The 25547-nt window shown below is 47.0% G+C and overlaps 1 protein-coding gene across 3 annotated transcripts in view; it reads right to left on the bottom strand.

Moving 5' to 3' along the window:
• Positions 1-1843: 1843 nt before the first annotated feature.
• Positions 1844-25547, bottom strand: part of DHX58 (DExH-box helicase 58) — a 73460-nt gene continuing 49756 nt past the window's right edge. For all 3 annotated transcript variants that reach the window (XM_069634478.1, XM_069634480.1, XM_069634479.1), the window contains 5 exons: positions 25087-25236; positions 22847-23008; positions 20498-20688; positions 16746-16839; positions 1844-6823 (listed from right to left, as the gene is read on the bottom strand). In XM_069634478.1, coding sequence (XP_069490579.1) covers positions 6647-6823; positions 16746-16839; positions 20498-20688; positions 22847-23008; positions 25087-25236 — 774 coding nt within the window. In that variant the 3' untranslated portion in view covers positions 1844-6646. The remainder of the gene's footprint in view (positions 6824-16745; positions 16840-20497; positions 20689-22846; positions 23009-25086; positions 25237-25547) is intronic.

The following is a 25547-nucleotide window of genomic DNA, read 5'->3' as shown; positions in this document are numbered from 1 at the left end:
TTCTTTCTTGAAGACATCGTTCTTGGTAGCTATCACATCGGCCAGGTGGGTCAGGGAGATTCAAGCTCTTTCCTGCAAACGCCCATACCTGTCTTTTCAGGCTACTATGGTGGTGCTTCGTACTCACCCATCCTTCATGCCTAAAGTTACATCTGAGTTTCACCTTAACAAACCATTGGTGCTTCCAGTCTTCTTACCAAACCCTGCTTCAGCTGCTGAACGGTCACTTCATACGCTGGACGTTGCTTGAGCCTTAAAGTTCTATGTGGCCCGCACAACGGATTTCCGAAAGACTTCACAGTTCTTTGTGAACTTTGGTCCAGTGAATCAAGAGAAGGCCCTGTCTAAGGCTTCCATATCCAGGTGCCTTTCTCGCTGCATCATGCACTGTCATTGTCTGGCCAACAGGCAACTCCTGGGCCAGCCTAGAGCTCATTCCACCAGAGCCATTGCTGCAACTACAGCGTTTCTCTCTGGGGTTCCCCTGCTGGACATTTGCAGGGCTGCTACGTGGAGGTCGACACAAGGTTCTACTGTGTCAACTGGGATTCCAGGAAAGAGTCCAGAGTCAGCCAAGCTGTACTGTGCAACCTGTTTGTTTGAGGTGAGTTCGTTCCAGGGGTAAGTGTTGTACTTCTGTTGAGCCTTGCCACCTCCTGTGGTTGTGTATGTGTTTACTGCTGTATAATCGTGTTCATGAGCATGTGAATGCATGGCAGACCCCAAGCTGGAGAAGGAACAAGTTACTTACCTGTAACTGTTGTTCTCCAGCATGGATTCACATGCAAACCCTCCCTCCTTCCCCGCTGTGGCTCTTCGGATTAGTACAGGCACCTCACATGCTTTGAATCTGAAGATAGCCGTCAGGGGTGGAACTAAGGTCAGTGGTCGAGGTGTACGAAAAGAAGTAGTGGAGTTATGTGCTCTGCTGGTATGCCCCGCTACCCACAAACTCCATCCCTGCGCCCCCTCACACACACAATCCAAACCCCCCAAAGAAGCACACCTGCTATTTATGTGAATGTGCAGCTCAGTGCACTGAAGTGCAAGCGTCAACTTCTTCCTATACTTTTATTTTAAAATTAAACAATTCAAGAACAGTTTCTTTTTAAAATAAAAGTATAGGAACTGTGAAACTTAAAAATAAAAAGTATGGGAGCACCGCTCCCACCCACTTTGACCTCTGACTAAGGGAGACGATTGACATTGGATGGGTGCAGTATGACCCAGTCTCCAGTAATTGGATAATGAGACGAAAGGCAGTGTTCAAGCTTTTAAAGCAATACTGCTTTCTTTCATTACCTGACGGCGGGGAATATTCATGAGCATGTGAATCCATGCCAGACCCATGCTGGAGAACAACAGTTGCAGGTAAGTAACTTGTTCCTTACTCGTGAGCTATCCACCCAGACAATTTGCTCCGTGGCACACCAGCTCATGTCTGCATTCTGCACGTAGGCTGATTCCCATGAGTGAATTTGCTTGCGGTGCTATAAAGAAAAAATCATAAACATGATAATCTCTGCGTATCTGCTGCCCTCTAAAGGCGTAATGAAAAACTCCATTTGAACTTTCACTGCTGAGGCTGTATAACGGTGCACGGACAGCTTTATTGTCATGCCCTTTTTCTTAACCGTGTTTTATCATGTTGGTTCTTTCTATATAGGCTATGTACCCATATCTTTAACATCTGCGTGTGTGCACTGGGTTACATCTACTCCACCAGCACAGACTTATTATGCGTTTGGCTGCAGTATAAAATGTATTGCATGACATGGTGGTCGCTCTGCATGTGCACTGTTGTGAGGAGTCTGAAGAAAGAATTAAATAGCACACTAACATAGAACTCTTAATTGTATTATTTTTATTTTTATTATTGTATTTATTGAGTGCAGACGTAGCTTCGAGAAGCAACAGAGCGCTTTACAAAGGTATACAACAATACAGCTACATAACAGAGCGCTCTATAGAGGTATAAAACAGTACAGACGCATAATGGAGCGCTTTTCGGAGGTTACAGCAGAACAGATATACAGCGGGGGTAAGATACAGAGGGGCACAGAGGAGGGGAATTTGAAGTTTGCTAGCAAATATAATCTTTATTTAAAAACTCATTTCAATGTTCTTCTTATATGCTCAACCCTCACCCTAATGTGTATTTACACTCCTTAATCTGGCCATAACCCGACCAATTAACACTATAGAATAACAGAATTTTTTTAACCAGACTCCAAGGTGCGTATTTCAATGTAGAAAATAATGGATGGAATATTAACAACAAATTCATATATACTATCAGCGTAAATACACGTACATACACACTCACGCGCGCACCGTCTCTCTCTCTCTCTCTCTCTCTCTCTCTCTCTCTCTCTCTCTCTCTCTCTCTCTGTCTCTCTCAACTCTAATAATAACTAGCGAACACTCACTGCAACAACCACACATTTATTGTACTTATTTAAGAAACCAACGGAGGTCATTTTGCTACAAAGTGCAAATTGCCGGGACGGGATCTGTTACGTTTGCACTTAGGTGCAAACAGGTCCTCTTCGAGTACTTCTCGTCATTTGCACTTTGAAATACAAAAGAAAAATGCAAATGCAGGCATAATCACCTGAGCAGCTCTGTTTTTGCACTTCACAGTGCAAACATAGAAACCCCCATCTGTCACGTATGCATGGCAGGAAGTGTTGACAATAGTTGTCCACGCAATACGCCTGCTTATAGCTGGTGTAAAAAGCTGGCGAATTCCATAGGAATCCATTTAACTTACGCCAGCATGAAAATGTCAAACAGGCATAAAGCCAAGTGGTTTTGGAAGCAGAGGGAGAAAGGGAGTTGGAAATGTGATCCCGTTATTCCCCAATGCCTCCTGCATCCAAAAACACAAAAATGATCAATGAAGAGATGAGTAGAGGTGTTAAGAAAGACGTAAACACTGACGCCTGTCTTTAGCACCTTTATTTATGCCGCAGGGACTTGGAAAATGGCCCTGTAATGTGGTTAAGCATTTAAAACGGATTTAAGACCACTACAAGGCTTCGTAAACCACTAAATATGGATCCAGACGCATAGATACAAATAAAGTGCCACCATCATTCGGTGAAGTGCCAGTAACAATTGTACTTTTATGTAACCTTGTAAAACAATGCAGGTTCGAAATTGAGGGGAGCTGGGAGCTATAGAGCTCCTGCTTGTTGCCTAGAAGAGCCTCGTTAGCTTGATACCAACAGCAACAAGGAGCTACTTTTGGCTCCTCAGGCCAACTGATGCTGAACAAGCACTCCTATGTGAATTAAATAACCATAAGGACACATTTATAGGACATTTAAAGTATGATGGGTCATAAATAAGGAACACGATAAGTTTACATCTTATGTGGAAATTAGATAACTGGAACACTATGTATTAGCTCCTTGTCCCACGGTGGTGACTCCTGGTCACTGGCTAATGCTGGATACACAGGAGCTGCTTTTAGCTCCTGCTTATCCAGTCTCATGTTCGCTCCCTGCAATGGAAACGTGGGATGCTAAAGAGCAGGAATGTCGTAGAATGACTCTCATGTTTTCTAGGCATATTATCCAGACGTTGTGAATTCATATTTATTGTGCATCTAATATACAGAATAATGTACCCTTAACTGTACATCATTCGGCTATTCTACTTCACGAGAGGTTTGGTGTGAGGTAAAGAACAAGACCACAGGCCCAGTGCTTTATACAGTAATAGGACCCCAAGGGGAATTATCATGCACTTAAAAAGCACTTAACGATTGAACACAAGCACAGTTATTATAAGCAGTCAGTGAGTGCATTGAATTTGGAAAATGTTGGATTCTTGGTAAGGGTGGAGATTTATTTTTAGAAAGTGCAGCTGTCTGCAAGAAGGCACATGGGCACAGTCCCTTAGGAGGTGCGTAAGGTGTTACCAGAGCTGCCCCCTATACAGAGCATCACAAGTGGAGAATTCGTACATATTGTATAGTTGAGATGTGCCATGGAGATGATGATCAGGGTGCTATGTTCCATGAATTATTTGTATAATAGCTGACATTTGCAGCCTGAGCCACAGGGCGTTTTCCAATGGGATTGCACCATTATAAAAAGCTTCTGTGAATCAGGCCCTTGCTAGTTTGGTAAAGGATGCCAATTTAAACAAGTGCCCAACATCCCGCTGCGTGCCACTGTCTCATCGCTGGTAGCCCATATATCAAGGTATATAGCACACTATTATTAAAGAGCTACCAGTCATCACATCTACTTTACCCATCTCCTCCAATATTATATCACTGGAAGGCCCTGCTCATTCTCTAAGTCTACCCCATACTTTTCCCATGTTTTACTCTCATTGTTTTTTCTTTAATTGTTTCTTTGTTGCCCCCCTCCCTCTTCCTCCCTTAGAAAAGATGTGTGCATTCAGAGGAAGTGCTTCAAACAACAAATATAGATTTGGGATCATGCACAGATTTTCGGTTCATCCATTTATTTTTACTGCTGACCTTATGGCAAGGTGTTGAGGTCCCCATTGAACAGGGATCAAGCCGCTGAGTCCAAACAAGGGCCTCTCCCAACAGAACGAGCCCGTGATTTTAGAGCCCTCAATCTACAGAGTTGCTGACTATATCCATGTCACCAGGAGCGCTTTTAACCAAGCCTTCCAGTTTGCCCGGGAGGATAGCTCAGGGGCAACGTGCTCGCCTTGGAAGCAAGACGACACAGAGCAACACAGGTTCGATCCGCGTTTAGAAACCTCTGGGTATGAAGCGCGTTATAAATGGCCAATCATATCATAAGCCACAGCACTTTGCACCACATGTAACCTGGTGTTTCGAAGGAAAAACGCAATACTACAAATCCTGTCGTGCAACGAGCCATTGGATAAAAAGCTAGGACTGCATCAAGGTGCTCGTCTGAATTGATTCAATTATATTGGCTTAACTGGGGCGCCACCCTGTAAATGAGAGGGTTCAGTCAGAGGAGCCATCCCTTTCTGCAGGAGCAAGGCTGACTAGGCCATTACCCCGACTAGACTGGGACCACTCCTGTCTACCCCAAGTCATGCACATTTTCCCAGCATGTTGTAGGATTCAGCCAGGAGCACCACGTCTGGGGTAAACAAAGGCTCGGAGGCCAATAGGTTGCCACCAGAAGGAAATATCGCCTTTGCGTTGTGTGACGGCGAGAAAACAAATGTCACTTGCCAACTGCGGCTCGATCCTTTGCACTGGCCTTGCCTGTGGGCGATTGATCCAGACATCAAAGTCTTTAAAATATGGCCATTTCTAATCCGAGGTCAGACCGCATTTACCAGCCAAGCGAGATCGGGGTGCTAGGCATATGTGGGGTTCAGGCAGGCAGCTCTTTCATTGGGATAAGAACTCAAACGGGGGCCTATGAAGCCGCAAAACAATGCTTGGTGGCAGGCCCTAAGAAATATCTGAGGCGACCCAAGAATCGCAAGTGGCGGGAGACCATTTAAAAGACCTGTGGCCTTTGTAACTAATGCAGCGGCCTAACAGGTGCCCTCGAATGTTTGCATCGTCTGGCAACCAAAGCAGCCACATGAAAAACAGGTTTTACAAATTCTGCCTGTCCTGCTGTGCATCAAGCACGGGACACACAGGCGCTCCAGATCAACCTTGGCAGACGCGGAAGTATGAGGTGTGTGAGCAGCCAAGGCAAGTCTATAAGATTAGCTGGGCAAGATTTCTCTCTCCGCTCTGGGTCTATCTTCAGTCATGCGATGAAATGAAATGACAGAAATAAATTGATCAACTCTGAAGCTGGGAAAAAAGCCACCCATCCCATGTAGACATCTAGGAATAAACCCCCAGAGGCAGCTTTACCAATCTTGAGGAAGTGCACACGAAACAAATCAAAACCCAATAGATGCTCTGATACGTTTTAGGGCACGGTTGTCCAACTCCAGGCCTCGAGGGCCAGATCCATGTTGGATTTTTAGGATGCCCCTCATTAATATTCATGAGATAAATTTGCATACAATGATTCAAATTGTATGCACATTTTTGATCATGAATATTAATGAGGGATATCCTGAAAACCCGTTAGGTTTCCAGCCCGTGATGCCGGGAGCTGGACCACCCTGTTTTAGGGGGATTACATATTCTCCACAGCTTCCCTGTTGTATCCTTTCCTTGCTCTCGTAGCATGGAGGCCAAGAAACATGCACCTGAGAAGTCTCACGCTGCCAAAGTCCACATATCCCCTGATGACTAATAGACGTTGCAACGACAAGAGGCGCATACAGATGTTGCGATAGAATTTCTGTGAACCCTGCTTGTGACGAGGGAAAAAAAGCTGGAGCTTGAGGTCTTCCAATGGTGGAGGATCGTCACTTCTCCTTGCATCTATATGACTCTTCATGCTACATCGATTAATTCATTTGCAGTAGGAGCTGGTATTTTGCGTCACCATCCCGGCGGCAGCCAAGTGTATGCCAGTGTATTTGGGGAAAGGTTCTTGTGTATCCACCTCCTTCCAGGGTTGGCGACCATGGCCATGCACAGATGAATGGATCTACGTCTTCCAGGGCAAGGAAGGCAGAGCTGTGCCAACAGAAGGCATGTGTCCCCCTCTGCGGGTTATACCATTCCTGTGAGTAAACCTCAAATCAGTCAAATGTCGGCCTACTCGGGAAAGTGCATCTCACACACCTCTGCATAGTCCAGCTCTTCAACGGCAAAGGGCACATCCTTCCATTTCTTGTGTGTAAACCTTTTTCCATCCAATGCTTCCATGACAAAGTTTTTGATGGAGATGGCAGGGAGAGTGACTGCCCTATAGATCATTTCCATGCCCCATTCCTGCAACATGAAAAAGCAAAGGTTGTGAGAGATGGGCTTCATCTTGGTTATAAAATACAGTGCCAGGCCCAAATAATACACCTCACAATGCAATGCAGTACAAGACAGGTTAGGCAGAAAAACAACAACATCTAAACACAAGTTGAGAAAACACTAGAGAAGTGGAGGTTTGAGCTTAGTGGCGGAAGGGCTGTTAGTGAGATGAGTGATATAGGAGGTGGAAGGGAGCAGAGCTGGTATGAGGTTATAGGAAGAGGTATGACAGGAAGTGTGACGGGCTACGCAGTTAATGATGGCTGGCGGGTGCAGGACACACAGGGGCCACTTTAGTGCTGTAACGAAGTCCCCTGCTTTGTTTTACGGATCACCAAAATGGTGACTCTGGGGAATGGGTACCTCCTAGTGCTAGTGGATGATTGGCCCTAAGGCGATCTAGGGAGGACCCTCTGGTCACCATCCCATGGTAGCAATGGACAGTTAGATACAGGACTGCTTTGGAACAAGTCTCCAATTGATAGAATAAATAAAAGTCGATATGGCTAAACACAGGTCCCCAAGGGGAGAAACCAAACATGTTCTTTATGAACAAGCAGCTTTGTCCTCAAGAACCTCTCAAGACTCATGCTGCTATCATTTCAACCCTTTAGCAGTACAAATATGTTCATAATTCATGGAAAGAGTAGCTACTGGTATGGATGTAAAACCCTTGGAAGTAGAAAGGAAGTTAGATTTAACATTAGAGAAATAGAGATACACTCTGCCACACACATAAAACCTAAACATTCCCACAGTAGATAGAAATTCACTTCAAAGGCTTTATGAAAGATTTCTCAAGCCCTGAAAAGTTGTGGGTAATACAAATATATCAACCCATTATCTATTGACTGAACAGTCACTCAGCTATTAAGTTACAATGATACCGGCATTCATAAATTCCTTCACCTTCAGGAGAGTTAGAAAGAAATTCAGAGGTTTTACCAACTGCATATTTACTAGCTGAAAAAGTAGGGGGGCTGTATCCTTCCTAGGCAGTCCTAAACACTACTAATTGAGAGGGGGAAATAGATCCCAAGGTGGCGGACAGGCCAGATAAACGATTGGGGCGGTCCCTATAGCCCAGAGTAAGTACAGATGAACCCAAGAGCAGCAACCAATCCCGACGCTGTCTCCAATTAAAGGGCACAGGCGCAGACACTCACCAAGAGCCCAGCCCAGGGGGAAGAGGAGGAACAGCACTATAAAACCCAGAGACCACATTCAGAAGGGGTTTATTCTTGGAGAGAGTAAGTGGAGTTCAGAGAAGGTGCTGGATTTGGAGAGAGTATTTTCTAGGGGAGTGGTGAGCACAGTAAGAGCATGGAAGAGTTTGGGGAGATAAAAGGGGGGACGGTGTGGTTGTGAAGTAGGTTAGTGATACTAGGGAAGCGGTTGGTGATATGAGGAGGATATGGAGATACTCAGGAGGATGTTGGTGATAATAAGGAGTGGTTGGATACAGCAAGGGGAAGGATGGTAGAGAAAATAATGAGGTCAGAGCCAAGAGGAAGAAAAAAGTGAGAGAAACTCAATAGAATGGTAGAAGTGGTATGTAGAGAGCCTTCCAAACCTTAACCAGGAAGGTCTGGAAAGGAAGATCTGTAGGCAGGTGTAGGAGAGCCATCTCTCTGGAAAGCTCCTACTGGGCTCTGCCGAACACCAGGGGACCAGCCAGCTTCCCTGGGAAGGTGAGATACCACGGATAGAGGTGGATACTTTCATCAAGAAGCAACTTAAACTCTACCTCTCACCCCTTGAGGAGGCTGGTGAAACTGCCAGGTCAGAGATAGACCTACCTAGAAAGCCTAAAGAAGGGGCGTGGGAGCCCTAAAACCTAAGATGGAGTCCATCTCAAGAGAAGGGTCTGGGAACCCCTGGAAACCCACAAAAGACGACCAAAGAATTTCCAGTCCCAGACTTACTAGAAACCTTTTTGCTGAACACATTTCTTCCCTAAAGATGTTTTCTTTTGGTTGAACTCGAGAGACAGTATCCGGACCCGGAGAATAGACCCATCCTGACCATTTTCCTTTGTTATTTTTCCCACACATTTCTACATTTACCCTAAATACAGCACATAGTAAAAGTGAAGAACACTCAAAATCAAGGTAAAAATAACCGTTACTCTATTGTACAATTCACAAACAAAGAAACAAATCATAAAACAGTTCTTGTATACTTGTGGTCTTGCTGGTCTGTGGATCTCATCCCCTATGTGACAGTGTATAAACACTTGTATTATAACATCCCTGAAATTGTTAGACAGACTGAAAATGAAGTGGGGAAAATGAAGAGGTAACAACAACACATTTTACATTGAAACAAATATATACAGTAAGATTAAAGAAAGAAAGTAAAAGAAGTACATTTATTTTTTTCTAGTTTTTACAACAAAAAAAGAAAATGCACTCTAAATATATGTGTTTTGTTTTAAAAATGGCTTTTTGGTTTCTCGTTGGTTTGGTAGTATAGGCAGAAACTACTTGTACCGCTCTAGCTCAACCCGCACCCCAATATTTGCACTTTCTCATTTCCAACCATGAAGCTACAGTTTCAAAATGGCACTTCTTACTTGCTGTAACCATACCACAGAAATGTTTTCTGTTGGGTATTGATCTGTTTTAAGTTTTGTTTTTATGTTTGTGATTTTTATGACAGTAAAAATTAATGTTACTCACCGTAGTGACTAGAGTACTCATAGTCCTTTGTCCCCTTTCCTCCATCCTTGTAGGTGTCGCCCAACATGGGGACGGCACCGGAACCTTTGGCAGTGAAAAACTGAGCTTCCTCTTTAAATTTAGTATAGCGCGTGGCCTTGGGGGTGGAAACGCCTCACCTCAGTCCCCTTTGAACACATCGGACGCTTAGATACCTGGCTACACTTATACAATTTTAGCCCTTGGCATACTAGTGGGGGAAAGTGGGTGGGACGTATGGAGGAAAGGGGACTAAGGACTATGAGTACTCCAGTCACTATGGTGAGTAACTTTAATTACTCATACATCCCGTCCCCTTTTCCTCCATCTGTGTGAGTGATTCCACCGAACAAGAAACACACGGTCGAACTGTGATAACCTGCCTCATTACTAGGATGAAGCAAAAAGGTTCTTCAGAACCACCTGACCAAACTCTGCATCGCGCATCGAGCTGGTGTCCAGAGAGTAGTGCTTACAGAAGGCCAAAGCAGTGACCCAAGGAGCCGCCTTGCTGATGACATCCCAAGAAGCGTGTTTCTGAAATGCGACGGCCGTGGCCTTGGCTCTGATCGCATGAGCATGAATCCCCTTAGGAACAGGTTTGCCCATGGGCGTATACTGCTCCAAAATGGCCTGCACCATCCAATGGGCGATGGAAGCCTGAGAGCCGGGGGAGGAGCCCCCAAAAGTCATGAACAATGCCTCAGGCTTCCTGAAGAAGGATTTTGTCCGAGAGAGATAAAACTTGAGGACCTTCTTGAGGTCCAAGGAATGCAGGACCTCAAGAAGGTTTGGGAAGAACACTGGCAGGCAGATCTCCTGATTCAGATGAAATGGAGAAACCACCTTGGCCAAGAAATTTGGGTGAGTGCGCAAGATGACCTTGTTGTTGTGAAATGTGCTGAATGGATTTCACGAAGACAACACCTGCAACTCAGTAACCATGCGCGCAGAGGTGAGGGCCACCAATAAAACAGTCTTTAACTTCGCAAAGTGGATGTCCGCAGAAGCAATTAGCTTGAAAGGCTTGCCTCCTGGCCTGCTGAATCATGTCCCATTTGCCATCTGAAAGTTGAGCGTGCTGAAGGCTCAGCTGATCAGGAATCAGGCCGTCAGGGACAGTATTGCCGGGTCCAGATGTACACCTGTAGCAGATCTGAAAACCAGGGTCTCAGAGGCCAGTGGGGGGCAACCCACAGAGGCCTGGAACTTGCAGAGAGTCCATAGGAGAAGAGGGGTGAGTGGGAATGCATAACACCGGCAGCCATGCCAACAGATCTGGAGGGCATCTCCCAGTGACCCCTGACCTGCTCATGAAGCAAACTATGGGCAGTTGGCATTCCAAGGGGATGTGAACAAATCCAGGTCCGCAAACCCCCAATGCTCGAACAGGGTCAACAAGGAGTTGTTGTTCAACTCCAACTGGAAGGTGTTGAACCACAAGCAACTCAACTGGTCTGCTTCTGCATTGCTGTCCCTCAGGAGGTGGACAGCAGAGATTCAAATCCCCTCTATCAGGGCAGATTCCCTGATCGAAACCGTCTCCATGCAGAGTAGGGGGGAACGGGTGCCTCCCTGCTTGTTCAGGTAAAATATTGTAGTAGAGTTGCCCATCCTGACCATAACCGACTTGTCCCTGATCAGGGGCAAACATGCGTTTAGGGCCAGGCCCAATGGCCTGTGCTTGAGCATTTTGATATGCATGAGGCCTTCCATCCTGGACCATGCACCATGAATCATTTGCCCTCCAGAGTAGCCCCCAGCTGGAAAGAGAGGTGTCCGTCGTCACCAGCAGGGTAGGCTACGGTCAGGTGAAGAGGGCTCCCACTGAGGCATTGCCCTCCATCAGCCACCAGCCACGAGCGAAGATCAGGCAGCAGGAGCAGTGGTATTGGGATTGTGGCCGACTGAGACCCCGTCTCCTGAACCCAAATGGCCGCCAGGTAGAGCTGGAGGCAGCTCATCCTGAGGCAGGCGTGCTGTACAGTGAGCATGCAGGAGGCCATCAGGCCCAGAATGTGCTGGAACCACCATGCCAAGGTGGTCAAGTTGGCCATAAAGTGTCCCACTGCCTTGCGAAGGGGGACATAAACCTCTCGGGCGTGGGGAACACCTGCTGAATGGTAGTGTTCCAACGCACCCCTAGGAAGATCAGTTCTTGAGACAGGCATAACTGTGATTTCCTCTGGTTGAGGGAAATCCCCAGCTGATGAAGGGTATCCACCAATCTCTGGCAGGAGTGCACCACCTTTTCGGGAAACCCTGCTCTCACCAACCAGTCGTCCATATTAGGATATAGATGATGGCCCTCCAAGCGGAGAAGGGCCGTCACTGCTTTCATTAACTTAGTAAAGACATTAGGGGTCGGGTTCAGGCCGAATGGCAGCACCTTGTACTGGAAGTGGTACGACATAATCATGAACCACAGAAACTTCGAAAGCGGTTGATATATGGGTGCATGCAGGTACGCATCCTTGAGGTCCAGGGAACACATCCAGTCCCCGGCACACAGACACTCGGCTATGTGCACAGGAGTAATCATCTTGAAACGTTCCAGTGGTAAAGACAGGTTTAGAAATGATGGGTCCAGGACTACTCTCAGGCCAGCCTTGTTCTCGGGTACTGCAAAAATCCTGGAATAGTAACCGAAGCTCCTGTCTACAAGAGGAACCGGTTACATCAACTGCATCTCCAAGAGAAAAAGGAGCTCCCGTAAAAGAGCAAGGGAACCGATCTGACGAAGAGCAGGAGAGGATGGTAGAGGCAAAGGAAGAGAAAGACTGAAGCCTGTGAAGACTATGGATAGGATCCATGGGTTACTGAAAAGATGCTTCCAGGTGTCCTGGAGCAGGGCCAAATGGCCCCCCACAAGCGAGCTGTGTTCTCCGGCCTTGACATCACTGCTTCTTGGCATCAGAGGTGGGGGCAAAGGAGGGGGAGCAGAAAACCCAGCGCAACGTCCTCTGCTGCTTCCTCCTGTTATCGCTGGGCGACCTGTCAGGCCTCTGTGTCCCACGGTCTCGGAATCCCTTGAAGCCGGAAAAAGCACTGGGTTTGAACTCAGTCCTACCCTGGGATTGAGGGAAGGATTTCTGACCTGGTTTTATCAGGATGGCCAAGGACTTGGGGGTGTGAGTAGAGGTTTTCTTCTTCGTTAATTTTTCATCGGTGGATGAATGAAAAAGGTCCATGCCCTTAAAGGGCAGATCCAGGATTCGCTCCTGCAAATCAGACGAAAACATTGTGGCGTGCATCCATGCTGTCCTTCTCATCTCGGCCCCAAGGCACAGCCCTATGCTGGCTGTGTCGATGCGGGCGACCGAGGATTCCATGAGGTCATGCGCAATGGCCGCAGCATCAGCCAGACTGGCCTTGAAGGAGGCTTGCTTGTCCGAAGGGAGGTCGGGCAGAAATTCCCCAAGCTGCTACCACAGCTTCTGGTTAGCCGCACCCAAGAAGATATAAGTGGTTTCTGCAGTCCTGAGCTGGAATAATAGCGCTTTCCCAAGGATCCAAGGACCTTGTCCTCCTTGGAGAGGCAACTGGAGGCTGCTCCCGTGGAGGAAGATGACGAAGACGACGAAGACAATGGTTTAGAATATAAGGAAAGGAACCCGCAGCCACCAGAGAGGAATGGGGCTGCGTGTGGGAGGCCAGGAGGATTGGCTCCCCATCCATCAGCCTAAACCAGCTGTCCAACTTCTTGTCCATCTGGGTGTTGGCCCTGAGCTTCTCCTAGACCTTCTGCGCCACCTGCAGGACATCCTTTTGGAGGGAATGCCAGACTGGAAAGTGGTGCATTTTACCAAGACCTCTGCTAGCACCCCCGACTCCTGGGGGACTTTCTCGGGAAGAGGGACCCCAAGGAACTCTGCCAGGCCTTGAAGGCATTCATGAAAGACCTTAACCGATGCCGAGGATTAATTGTCATTGTCTCCATCGCCCCCCTTCTTTTTAACAGAGGGGAATCCAGGGCTTGGGACACAGGTGCCGGCAAAGTCCCCACAGGTCCAGAGCTGCAGTCAGGTCCAACGGCGGTTGAGGGGAAGACGTTGGTGGTACAGGAGGAGGTGGGGAGGTCAGAACAACCGGTGGGGCCTGAACCGGAGGAGGGGCTGGCACCGGGACCAGGAGCGCTGGAGGAACGGGAGGAGTACCCATAGGAGGGGGCCGAGGTGGCACCACTTGCGGTATGACCTCCTTCACAATGTCCTTCAGGAGGCCCTTCATTTGAGGGGAACACATGAGGAGGAGGAAGCGCTCAAAGAAACGGTCCTCAAAAGTCATCTGGTCCCTAGGGGCCAGGCCCTTCAAGGTACTGGGTTTCTGCTCCTGGTCAAAGCACGTAAGCGCCTGGTGCTTGTAGCCTATATTGCTGTGATGGGTAGATGTATCCCTCTGAGACCAAAAATCTGCACCATAAGATCTGCTGCCGCTTCCAGAGGCAAGGGGGCTGGATCATCCTGTAAAGCCCATTCGATGAGCGAATGCATTGGAGGGCTTTGAGCTGGAACCAAGATGGCCACCTACCTGGTAGGCTCTGCCATGTGCTGCTCCACCATTTTGAAGCCTTGCGCCACGCCCTAGTTGGGAGGGCATGAAGGCCCTGAGCCAAGAGAGGCCTCAGACACGAGAGGATACAGATTGGGTCTTGCACTCGAAGCAGAAGCGTCAACCTCAGAGATGCCTCTGGTAGGCCTGAGCACTCAGCCGGCTGGCCGGTAATCATAATACCCTGATTCAGGGCCTCGGAGGGAGCTCTGGTAGGATGGGAACCGTTGGCACCTGTGCCGGTAGGCGTGCTGGATCTAGCCGAGGACAGACTCTTGGAGGTGGCACTCGACAATCACTTACCCCCTGGGGTAGAAGAAGGGGACACACCTGATCGTCCCACGAGAACAGCCTGGTAGGGCCCCTGAGCCCCTCAGCTTGGGAGCCTGGAAGGCATCAGTTCTGTCCCTGTCCTGCCCGGAAGAGCACTGGGCCCCTCAGCTTGGGTGTCGGTAGCCTTAGAGGCCTCGGCCTGCCAGAACCTGAATATAAGGAACCCTAATTCGTGGGAACCCTGGGGAAGGAGTTGCTGCGCTGTGGAGCTGTGCTGAGCAGAGGGCCTACCTTGTCTTGATGAGAGGTCCTGGAGACAAAGTCCTTAAGGTGGGGTGGAGGAGAAGTATGGCAGATCTCCCTCCACCACAACAAACGATTCTTCAGTGCGCTCTGACCAAGAGAGCTGCAAGCCGAACATGAGCCTCAGCAGTGGTTGGGCCCCAAGCACTCAAGACAGTGTGCCGGGAATGAATGGCCGCATGAGGCACATCTCGTGAAGCCTCATGCGGTCGACGTGCGCCATGGGAGGCAAGGCACCGAAAGGAAGATAAATATGAATCGGAAAAAACAAACAGGGAGCAAGCAGAAAGCTAAAAAGGTTTATGCGCTGGCTGCCAGGTCCGACACCATCAATGCGGAAAAAGGAACTGAGGTGAGGCGCTGCCAAAGGTTCTGGTACCGTCCCCATGTTGGGGGACACCCACAAGGATGGAGGAAAGGTGTCGGGACGTATCAGAAGTTATGTTTACCTCTTTTTTTAATATTCTACATTTCTGCTGAGGTATGTTCACTGTGTACTTTATAAGGATAGAGATGAAGAAAGTAGTACTGTGTGCAGTGTGACACCTTAGGGACAGCAGCATCACAGGGCAAAGAAGTGCTGTGGGTTAAACGAATAGAGGTATGTTGAGGGGTAGTATTTTGTTGGAGGAAGTGCATGGTTGGGAAGGCTGCAATGCCAACCGTGGTAGGATTGACCAGAAGAGAATCTAGTATTAGAGGTAGTGTTGAACAATGAAGTGTTAGAACTCAAGAAGCAGATGGTGGTAGGTGGAGCAGTGTCTTTGTGGTAATGCAGGGTGGGGGTGTCACAGGTTGGATCTGGAATTGAGTAGTTTAACAGCTGTAGAGTGCAGTGCTGCACAAGTCATGTGTGGAAGTACAGTTTAGAAAGAAATGATGGGTGGAGAGGAGGCGTGTAGATGGAGAGGTAGAACGCAGCTGGGGTGTGGCCAGCATTACTAACTAGCAATGAAAAGGATTGTCCCCTGTGCTTCGGAGGCCAGTAAAGTTTTGATTATTTTCATTAGCCTAAGCTGAGAAGCATCCTATCTCCAATGAAAAATGTGTCATAGCCTTTATATCACAAAGCTCTGAGGCAAGTCGCCCCTCTCCTCCTTGCATGAGGACAATCAAACTAAATGTTTGTAGGATATGTTGAAGCATAGACTTTACACTGACCATATAAGATGTTTCACTTAGGATACTGGAAATACACGCTCGCTATTTAGTTGTTGAATTGGATAGAGTCCAAATTGCAAGTGGCATACTTACTGCTAAGGGAAGCAAGTAACACATTATCGAGATGACACCGGCCTGGTCACCTACATCTGATTGGTACAAAACTGGATAGAACTGCATTACATTGGTAAACATAGTTTAGGACATAGGTGAAATGGGTAAGCTGTGTTAGGCTAAAGAACCAGACTTGCAGTTGGAAGTCGGCTAATAGCGTGCCATTGGGCCAGCAGCACAGTAGGTTCAATGAATGAGGTAGCGAGGGTGCGAGGGTAAGCCGGTATCAGAGATGACTGATCACTTGCTACAGTAGCAACAACCAGGTTCCAAAGTGCTATCTGGTCTAGGACTAGATGTCAGGACCAGGCAATGCTGGTGATGGTTTCTGTTAATTAGAGGGACCGCTGCACAAGAAGGGATTATGCCAGACAGAGTTGACTTCATTCAAGTATTCTGGCATCCTGAAAAACTGTCAAGGGGAAAAACTGGAAATCAGGCCAAAGGCCCATTAATTATTCAGTGTAGAAGCCTCATGACCAGATCAGATCAGATCATGACCAGATCAGACACGACAATGTAGCATAAACTCAAAGTTCAATGGCAGTCATTTGATGAGGTTTGAAAAGGGTATCTGGACAGGCAAAGCATTGTGAGAGTCTAGAAAACACCCCAGCCACTACCTTTACCGAAATAAAAAATAAATCCCAAACCATGCTGAGAAATAGTTATTGACCTCGTCTCGGCCCTGAGACGGTATCTTATATACCCCTGCCGGGATGTGGCAAAATACAAAGTCCATGGATTATGCATGCTCGTTGCTCTTGATTCCAACATTTGGAACTCACCTGACCACAGTGGCAGCTTATCGATCCACCAGGAGTCCAGTCTATCATTTCTCTTCCAAAATCGATTGGCGTGTCGGATACACGGTAGTAGATTCTGCAAAGAGAGCGACAATACATCCGTTAGATGAATTTTCCGTGAATGGGGAGCGTCACTTCAAAGGGCTGGAGGAAGCCATTTCAGCAAAAGCAAGGGTTTGGCAATCCCCACCAGATACACCAAATAGTCCAGCAGATTATCCAGTTTCCCAAAGTGCAACTCTATGACATACGAAGGCATTTTGAATGTTTCTTCAAAGGCTGCTTCCAACCATTGATGGATTAAGAGCCCATTGGTTTTGAGGCAATACTCTGGGCATTGCCTTACTCCTTGCATTCCGTCTCGATTGCAAATGAACATTGCCCTTACTGCAATGTTGTCCACTCACCCCCTTTCCTTTGTCATCTTCCTTTATGGGTTCGTGAAATAATCAGCCTTACCATAGAATTAGAGGACACTATTACAGCCATCTGAAAACACTGCATCAATAGGTTTTCTGTGACTAGGCCAAAGAATTACCATCATGAACCTCGGGAGGATAGCTCAGGGGCAACTCGCTCGTCTTGGAAGCATGATGACATGGAGCCCCACAGGTTCAGTCCGACCTTAGAAACCTCTGGGTATTAAGCATGTTATAAATAACCAATTACAATTATATCTTCCACAATTGAATGGGATGTACCAGGGTTTTCATAAAGGCACATATTTTGCAATTTTCAACGCATTCAACATGTGGCAGCAAGTGGCCAGACTGTTGAATTCATTAACATGTGGCAGCAAGCCTCAGCTTCTCATTGGGGAAGCGCCTCATTACGAGTTTGGCAACTGCCAAACTCATAACACCATTCCGCCGCCTGATATCCCGGTGCCACCATGGCCCGGGATGTCCTGCAGTGGAAAGTGTAAGTCCCCATTCCCATTGAGTCCCAACTCCACAGGAAAGGGGACAAAGAAGCACCGGCACCGTTGCTAACAGTGCTTCTGTGAAAACTATGCCCGAAGGCGTCGGTGCCCCGGCAGGTAAGACCTGCCGGGAGCAATGGCCCCTGCAGGCATATTTGAAGTCTGGCGGTCCGGAAAGGGTGCCGGTACGCTGCTACCAGCACCCTCATTTCCAGACCGCCAGGCATGTAATGAGACCCCATGTGTCAGATGATTTTGGGAGTTGTGTTCTTTCCCCGGATCTCCTCATGCCTTAACCTGAGGCTCACAACTTCTGGGTTCTCATCGACGGTGGCTTCAAACTCCAGCCGTTCATCCTCGTATTCTGTGTCCTTGACCTTAGTCATCTTCACTACTTATCTAACCTGCTCCTGGGCTTATCCCTCTACTCCATTGCTCCTCTCAATAAAGTACTGAGCTTTGCTACTCCACCCTCTAGACTACCCACCCCCTCACCCACAGCCTCCAAGCAGGCTTTGTGTCTAAATTCTATTAATGCCGCTTCAAAGTTCTGTTTTTCCTCTTTAAATCCCCCAGCATCTGACTAACTCTATTGCGTGATACTCCCTCACCACCACCCTCTCGCTGCCACTGCTGAATCTATCTGGGCCCCACCCACTCTGCTGCCGCTTGTGTCTGCACATTGCTGGCCCCTTTCCACTGGAACCTCCTATCGCACTATCTAGGGTCATAAATGCGCTTGTTCCTCTGCAGTCATCCAGCATCAACACCCCTCCTTAAACCCTCCCCCTGCAAGTAAATATCGCTACAAATAATGCTACATTCCTGCAAATATTTTATCTCAAGCAAGTACTAATCCTGTGGGGGTGGTTTAGCTCGCACACTTGGGCCCCAAAATGAGGTTGGTGAGAATGGTAAAAACTGTATTTCAGACTGCTGCCAGTGTTTGCTGCCCCTGGATCAGGGACGTCATTTGGGGGTTCCCCTCTGCTACCCCTAGACCGAACCTTGTGACCCCTGGGCCACTGGACAAGAGGCAGTGCCAAGAGCCTGATATCTGTGTTGCACCTGAAAAAGGCGGTTGTAAATGCAGCTAAATGTGCCAGAGATGTTTTCACTTGGAATGTAGATCCTGTTAGCTGGGAAAATAACAGGGATGCTGAAACAAACCATGACGCCGCCATCACTAACAGGTTAGAAGTCCATTAGTGAAGAATGCCTAGATGGTTGGGTTCAGAGGCGGGGCTGTCTGTGCAGCTCATACGCAGTACTGTAGCAACAGGAAGGGTATGGGGGCTAGGTCTAGCTAGCTGGGAATGGGTAAGAGTAGACAGCAGTACTCAGTGACAGCACAGCATGAACAAAAATCTCATTAGTGTTTCTCGTTGTCTGCTTTGCACATCCAGCGAGCCACTGGGCCTGTGATGAGAGGGCTGTGACCCAGTGGCTTTTACCACCAATCTAGCATGTGCACTGTGTGGCCTGACCCTGATCTGCCAGACCTGCATCACAGGCACACTATAGATGGACGCAAGGTGAGATAATTAATGTACATGAAGTTGCCCTGCATTTGTTGCTTCCTCAAGCAAAAAATATATATATTTGGAAGGATAGCTCAGGGAAACGCATTTGCTTTGGGAACAAGAGGATGCAGTGTAACATGGGTGCAGTTCCTGTTCCAGTGCTTAGAAGTTGGAGGAGGCTGGCACTAAGAAAAATATAAAGGACCCCATTTCTAGGGGTGATGTCATGGAGCTGCTGGTGTTTACATTTTAAAATTAAAAAAACAGCAATTACTGTGACCTGCAACACATCTTTTTCCTCCATCTCCCATCTAGCAAAAAAACAGTGGGTTACTTACAAAATAAGCATAACAGAAAGGTGATGGCTGGAATGTTTCAAATCATTCATTACCACTGGCACAGCTATGGCCAACCCTCCAGACCATTGTTTTTCTGGTTGGACTTGTGTTGGTCAGTTGCTGTTTCCATTCTGTGGCCGGACACTTGGCAGACACTGGATGTTTGCACTTTGGGGTTTAGGCCTCTTCGAGATGCTCTGTCTGTTTACAGTTTAGCCCGAGTGATGTCCAATAGTCCATGTTGTTCTGTTGGACGTCTGCTTACATTCACAGTAATTTGGTCATATGGGCTTGTACACACTGATGTTAATGCTACATATGGTGATCCATTCTTGTATGAAATGTATATCATATTAGTGATATCCTAACCATATTTCTCTTAGTGTACTGAGGGACAATACTATGTGATGCCACTTCCTGTTTTGTCAAAGTGTGAAAGGTTGTGTGCCATCACTTCCCGTCATGTCACTCGGGGCGGGGTCAAATGACATCACTTCCGGTGCTATCACCAGCGGCCACGAGTTGTGTGATGTCACTTCCGGCACCCATTGGGGAAATGACTTTCCTGCCCTTGATCCTAAGGGGGTGAAAAAGTAGGCATCTCTGATCTCGCTGCCTTTAAAATGTAACTCAGAGCAGGGTTAATATTTATCCTTCTGTGCATTGTTAAGCATGGTACAGTAGCATAGGATACACTACTGTACCCAATCCACTGTCATGCTCAAAAGAAGGGTGGAATGGATTACAAAAATAATGATGCAGTGGTTCTGAAATAAGGCATGCAGTATTTCAGGAAATCATCAACCATCACTGCCACATTGGCGGTATACCTATAATCAGGCGGATTTTCAGAATTACCGCATGTGATAAAAGCAATTACTGGATTTGGAAATTCTCTCAAAAAAGCTGCCAACTGCATAATTAGCGCCATCTCTTATGGGGGATACTCACTTGAAGTCTGGTTTGATGTTCACGTGATGAGACTTCTCCACTGTGCGCAAGTCATCGCCATAGGCCACGGGCTCGTGACAGTTCCTGCAGTGAATGCGGACGTCCTGTGCGCGGTACGTGTTCTTCTTATCATCCAGTTTCTGTTGCTTTACTTTCCTGGAAATGATGGAATCCCTCTGAAGTTCCCCGATCTAAGTAGACAATGTCACCAACCGGTTTGTAAAATGTGCAGCGCATGCGCAAAACAGCAGCATACATACACCAAGATTCAAAACAAGCCAGCAGTTTGGGCTTTTGTATAGCCATGGGAAAGGCACTTGCGGGCATTGCTATAGTGGTATTCACTGGCCATTGATGATAGCAGTAGCAAAAAGGTGTAAGTACCTGGGCACTTAATAGTAGTGCCTAGCAAATGCCTAATACCTGTACACAAGTCAAAAGGGTTGACTTTGCCAATGCTTGTTTTAACAGGACTACTTTGAAAGACACGCATAGTGTTTAAAAAATGAGTGGCTAAAGGCAGTCCTGGTTAAGACATTTTTATTACACCAGAAGCACGTTTACAGCTCCAATTAAGTAATGAACTCTCAGAATACTGCTTTGAAGAAACACTTTGAGTGCAAAGTGTAATGGTAAGGCAAGCTCAAAGAGTTTCGATGAGGCAGTGTTTTGGGAGTTGAGGGGAAGGAACTGGGTGGACATGGCAATAGAGATTAGCCTGGCCATGGACAGACAATGGGTGGCCAAACAACACCTACTATCTTTGTGTCCCTCCTCATACGCCATTTCTGCCTATCTGTACTTGAATGCAATAGTTTTGGCTTATAGGTGGCGCAAACGCCACCTGATACCCAAAACTATACAGTCAGTGCAACAGAAGAGCAGTTACGCTGTGTGTAAAAGGCACTTGCTTTCCACACAGCACCCCCAGGAACTGGCCCCCAAACCTTGATGCCTATTGACAACCTCTGAGGGGGAGCAAAGAGGAATGCAGTATCATACATGCCAACCCTCCCGACTGGCGGGAGACTGCCGATTTTTCCATGAAAAATATTGTTATTTTTCACGTTCTCCAGCCAAAAATAAATCTCTGCCCAATGCATCCCTATGGCAAAAATGTTGTCTCCCAATTTCTCGGATGAAATGTCCCTCCCAGGTGGGTCGGAATGTTGGCATGTATGCAGTACGAGGTTGAGGGTTCAGCCTCCCCTTCAGTGTTTCGAGTGGGCTTGCTAAGTCTCGAGGAGCCGTGGAAGAAGCTTCACCCTGCTAAGCAAGACACGTGTTCCATTGCTTCAATCTGATGCCATTCCCAAGCATTAACACACACCTTAAATCACCAAAGTGCTTCTCAGTGTGATGTTTACAAAAAGCCAAACTCACTCATTTTAGCTCCACTACTTTACTGGCATGAGAATGACCCAAAAGTGACCGAATGTCATTCGCTGCACCTAAAGTGCCACATCCATTACGAATATAGGGTCTGAATTATGCTCGCACTTGGTGGACTACAACTCCCATCATCAGTAACCAGCATAGTCAATGGTGAGGGATCATGGGAGTTAAAGTCCAAAAAATCTGCAGACCGCTGTTTTCTATCATCCTCAGACTGCTATTTGGATTTAAACCCATATTTACCATAGCTAATAATAATAACTTGTATGTAGGGTGCTTAAAGTATTGCGGCTTTGTAACTCTACATTTGCCGAGAGCATCCTCAAGAGGCCCTCAGTGAAACTCAGAGACTTTGCCTCGGATGAAACTAAAACAACCACTCTAGCTTTTAGGATGATGCCACACGCTAAGGCGGAATTGGGGGGAGATGAATGTTGTGGTTGGTTTAGCCTCACTTTGCGGAGTCCCTCTTTTCTAGGCCCCTCATACAATTCACACAACACACGGAGACGGGGAGATCTCTAACCGCTCTTTATTCCCTCTACAGAGTTGTGCCTCCCGGGCTCGACTAGCCCCTCCTCTTCCTCCTTCCTCCCCTGGTCCCTAGCTGCCCTCTTCTTCCTTTAAGGTGGTTCTCCCCTTAAGGTGGGCTGGCCATGTTAACTGTCCCAACAATGAACCGACCAAAGGCTGTTGATATGTTACTAGATGTCTGCTCTTGACCTTAAGTTCACACCCATGTCCATGTGCAGTAATGGTTTATGGGGTAGTTGTGTGCATTTCAGAATAGTGTCTGTACATCAAAATAAAAAAGTGCAGGGGAGAAAATGGAATCTACAAACCTTTTACAAGGTTTCCCCTACACGGGTAGGTCTTATTATCACCAACCTTAAGATGTCATGAGCGTGTATTGACACATTTTGAAATAAGAAGTATTTGCATTCATAGTTCTACCTTCAGCAGGTATTCAGCCTCTGGCATGGCCTGCACGGCTTTGATGGCACGTATCATCAGCTCCTCCAAACACTCATTGGTGCGCTCCCGACGTTCCTCTTTGCCACCTCTATTGGCTAAGACAGAGTACGTGCTGGTCTCTTTTCGGGCACGCCCTCGGGCCTTCGAGAAAGCAGACCAGAACAAATGAAAGGGTGCAATCAAAATCATAATGACCATTGAAGAAGTATTGTGCCCGGTCATATCCACCAACATTCATTTCGGTAGTATTTACACCATTGGTGGGCAACCTGCAGCCCTCTAGAAGATGTTGCCTACGACTCCTGTGATCCACCACCATTGACTATACTGGCTAACACTGATGGGAGTTGTAGACCAAACTATTTAGAGGGTCACAAGTTGCCCTCCACTGCTTGAAAGCATTTCATGAAAATGTCTTTAGAGTCACTTTCTTAAAAATACAAATTGCATGCATGGCACTGCCAACTAAAGGATTTGCGTGCTGTTGGATCTGCTGTATGCAATTTTCAACACTCACAAAGCAGAGTGTAAACCAGGAGAGTAAATCAAGGAGAAATCGGCCATGACTCTTCACTCTTACTCTCTTCTTTGTGAGAAATAAAACACTGCCTGCAAATAAATTTTGCAGGCTGAATTTTATAATGGATTCCAATGGAATCCCCCCGCTGTTTACCAGGGGTAAATAGGAGACTGCTTTCACGCCCAACTAATCAAATTGTGTGCACCCACGATCTCTCCCATTATCACCAATTTTGTCAACGCCTCCTTCAGAACTAATGTAGTCCTCACTAACATTAAAGAAGCTTGGGTCACACCACTTCTGAAAAAACCCTCACTGGACCCCACAGTACCCACCAACTACTGCCCCATTACCACAGTCCCCTTTCTCTTGAAAATAATAGATAAAAATGCCTATTCTCAAATCCAAACCCATTTGGAATCCAATAATCTACTAGGAACTATACAATCAGGTTTTCGGCCTAGCCATAGTCCGGAAACAGCCCTATTGGATCTTAAAATCCAAATGGGTTCCATTAGAGACTCTAGCAACTTCTGCATCCTATTCCTCTTAGACTTGTAGGCTGCTCAATGGGAATGGGGAAGGCGGTAATTACGGTACCGCAAAATGCGGTTCCGTAATCACCTTCAAGGTCCCTTTGCGGTACAGACCAGCCGTTAAGGTCGGGAACCGCAAAGGGACCTCGTAATCAGGCGTTAAGGGATTACCGGTACCGGTACCTTTACCGGTACCGGTAATCCCTTAACGCCAGGGTCGTAATGAGGGCCTTAGTCTGGACGAAGTACCAGAATGCTTTAAGTTATGCATATGCATGCATTTGAAAACTTGGCCTTGTTTAAGAAATTATTCTACGCAACATTCCACAAGGAACTGTTGGAACGAATGTCTCCTTTTTGGCCCTCTTTGAACATTCAGGTATTGGAAGGCTTAAACAAATATTGAAATAAATGTATCATCTTTTTTTTATTTTTATCAATATTTATAGCATTCTAAAGTGCCAAACAAAACAAGAGCAAGGCCCTCAACATGAGAGAATTCCAAAATGTGTATCCAAAGAGACGTGAAATTACAGGCATTAGGTCTTGGGGGGCCTTATGATAGTTCTCTTTAGCATAGGGGAAAAAAGAAAGTATTCAGTGCAAAGACAGGTTGTGGGAGCCCTCCGAACCCATCAGCAAGGAAAAAAGGGCACTCAACACAGAAAAAGGGAAATACAAACATATAGCTGACCCTTCCTATACCCCAAAGAGCCCTTCATCAAACAAGAGGGCAGACATCAAACAACAGATCTCTATAGCTCAACAAAGTCCCGGCCAATACACCCTACCATCACGGGCACACAAGGCTACAATCTGGGCACAAATGCCTCTATGCTCTCGGCACAGACGACCTAGAATCAGGCCTGCACGCAGTATACTGCTACTTCCGAACTGCAAGCATCCACACATAAGCAAAGCTATCTTGCATTTTCACTCTTTCCCCATTACCCAAACCCACCCCCCACCACTTTCAGATCCCCTGGAGCAACTGGAGACCAAGCAAATGGTAGCAATGAATGGTATAAGTCCCAGTAACATAGCATGATCCCATGCATACGTGAGATGTGTGTGTGTTGGGATGGTAATGGAAGGTGAGAGCCCAAGGGACGGAACCGAGGATGAAGGATTACGGATTAAAGAATGACCAAACAGTAAGGTACCTGTATCATGGCAGTTTCATTGGTCATCAGTCCGTAGCGGATGACAATGTTGCATTCTGGGATATCGAGACCCTCCTCAGCCACGCTGGTGGAGACCAGGAGCTTCAGCTCGCCCTGGCGGAACCTCTGAATAACTTCTTGCTGTTCATTCTAGAAGAAAGCAAACCATTGCATGTTATTCTACGGTTCCAGGCTGGTATCTCATTGCAGATATAGCTGATGTTTGTTGTTTAATGTTCCTGCAATGGCACCAATAACCAGACTGCAACCAAGATCAGGACTTTGCAGTCTCTAGCTGTTTGCATAGAACTGGCTTATTCCAAATAGAGGCAGTTAATTAATGCAATGGCATGTTTAGAATAGAGGGTGCTCCTAACCTTTGTGTTTATGGAAGGAATGGTCCCCACTTTGTGGACTGTGGACTGTGGATTTGCTGCCTTGTCACTTGTGTTGTCAGAATG

The sequence above is a fragment of the Ambystoma mexicanum genome, chromosome 13 (genome assembly GCF_040938575.1).
Source record: "Ambystoma mexicanum isolate Mex_15411 chromosome 13, UKY_AmexF1_1, whole genome shotgun sequence".
Lineage (NCBI taxonomy): Eukaryota > Metazoa > Chordata > Amphibia > Caudata > Ambystomatidae > Ambystoma > Ambystoma mexicanum.
This window is presented reverse-complemented; position numbering and strand designations above follow the sequence as displayed.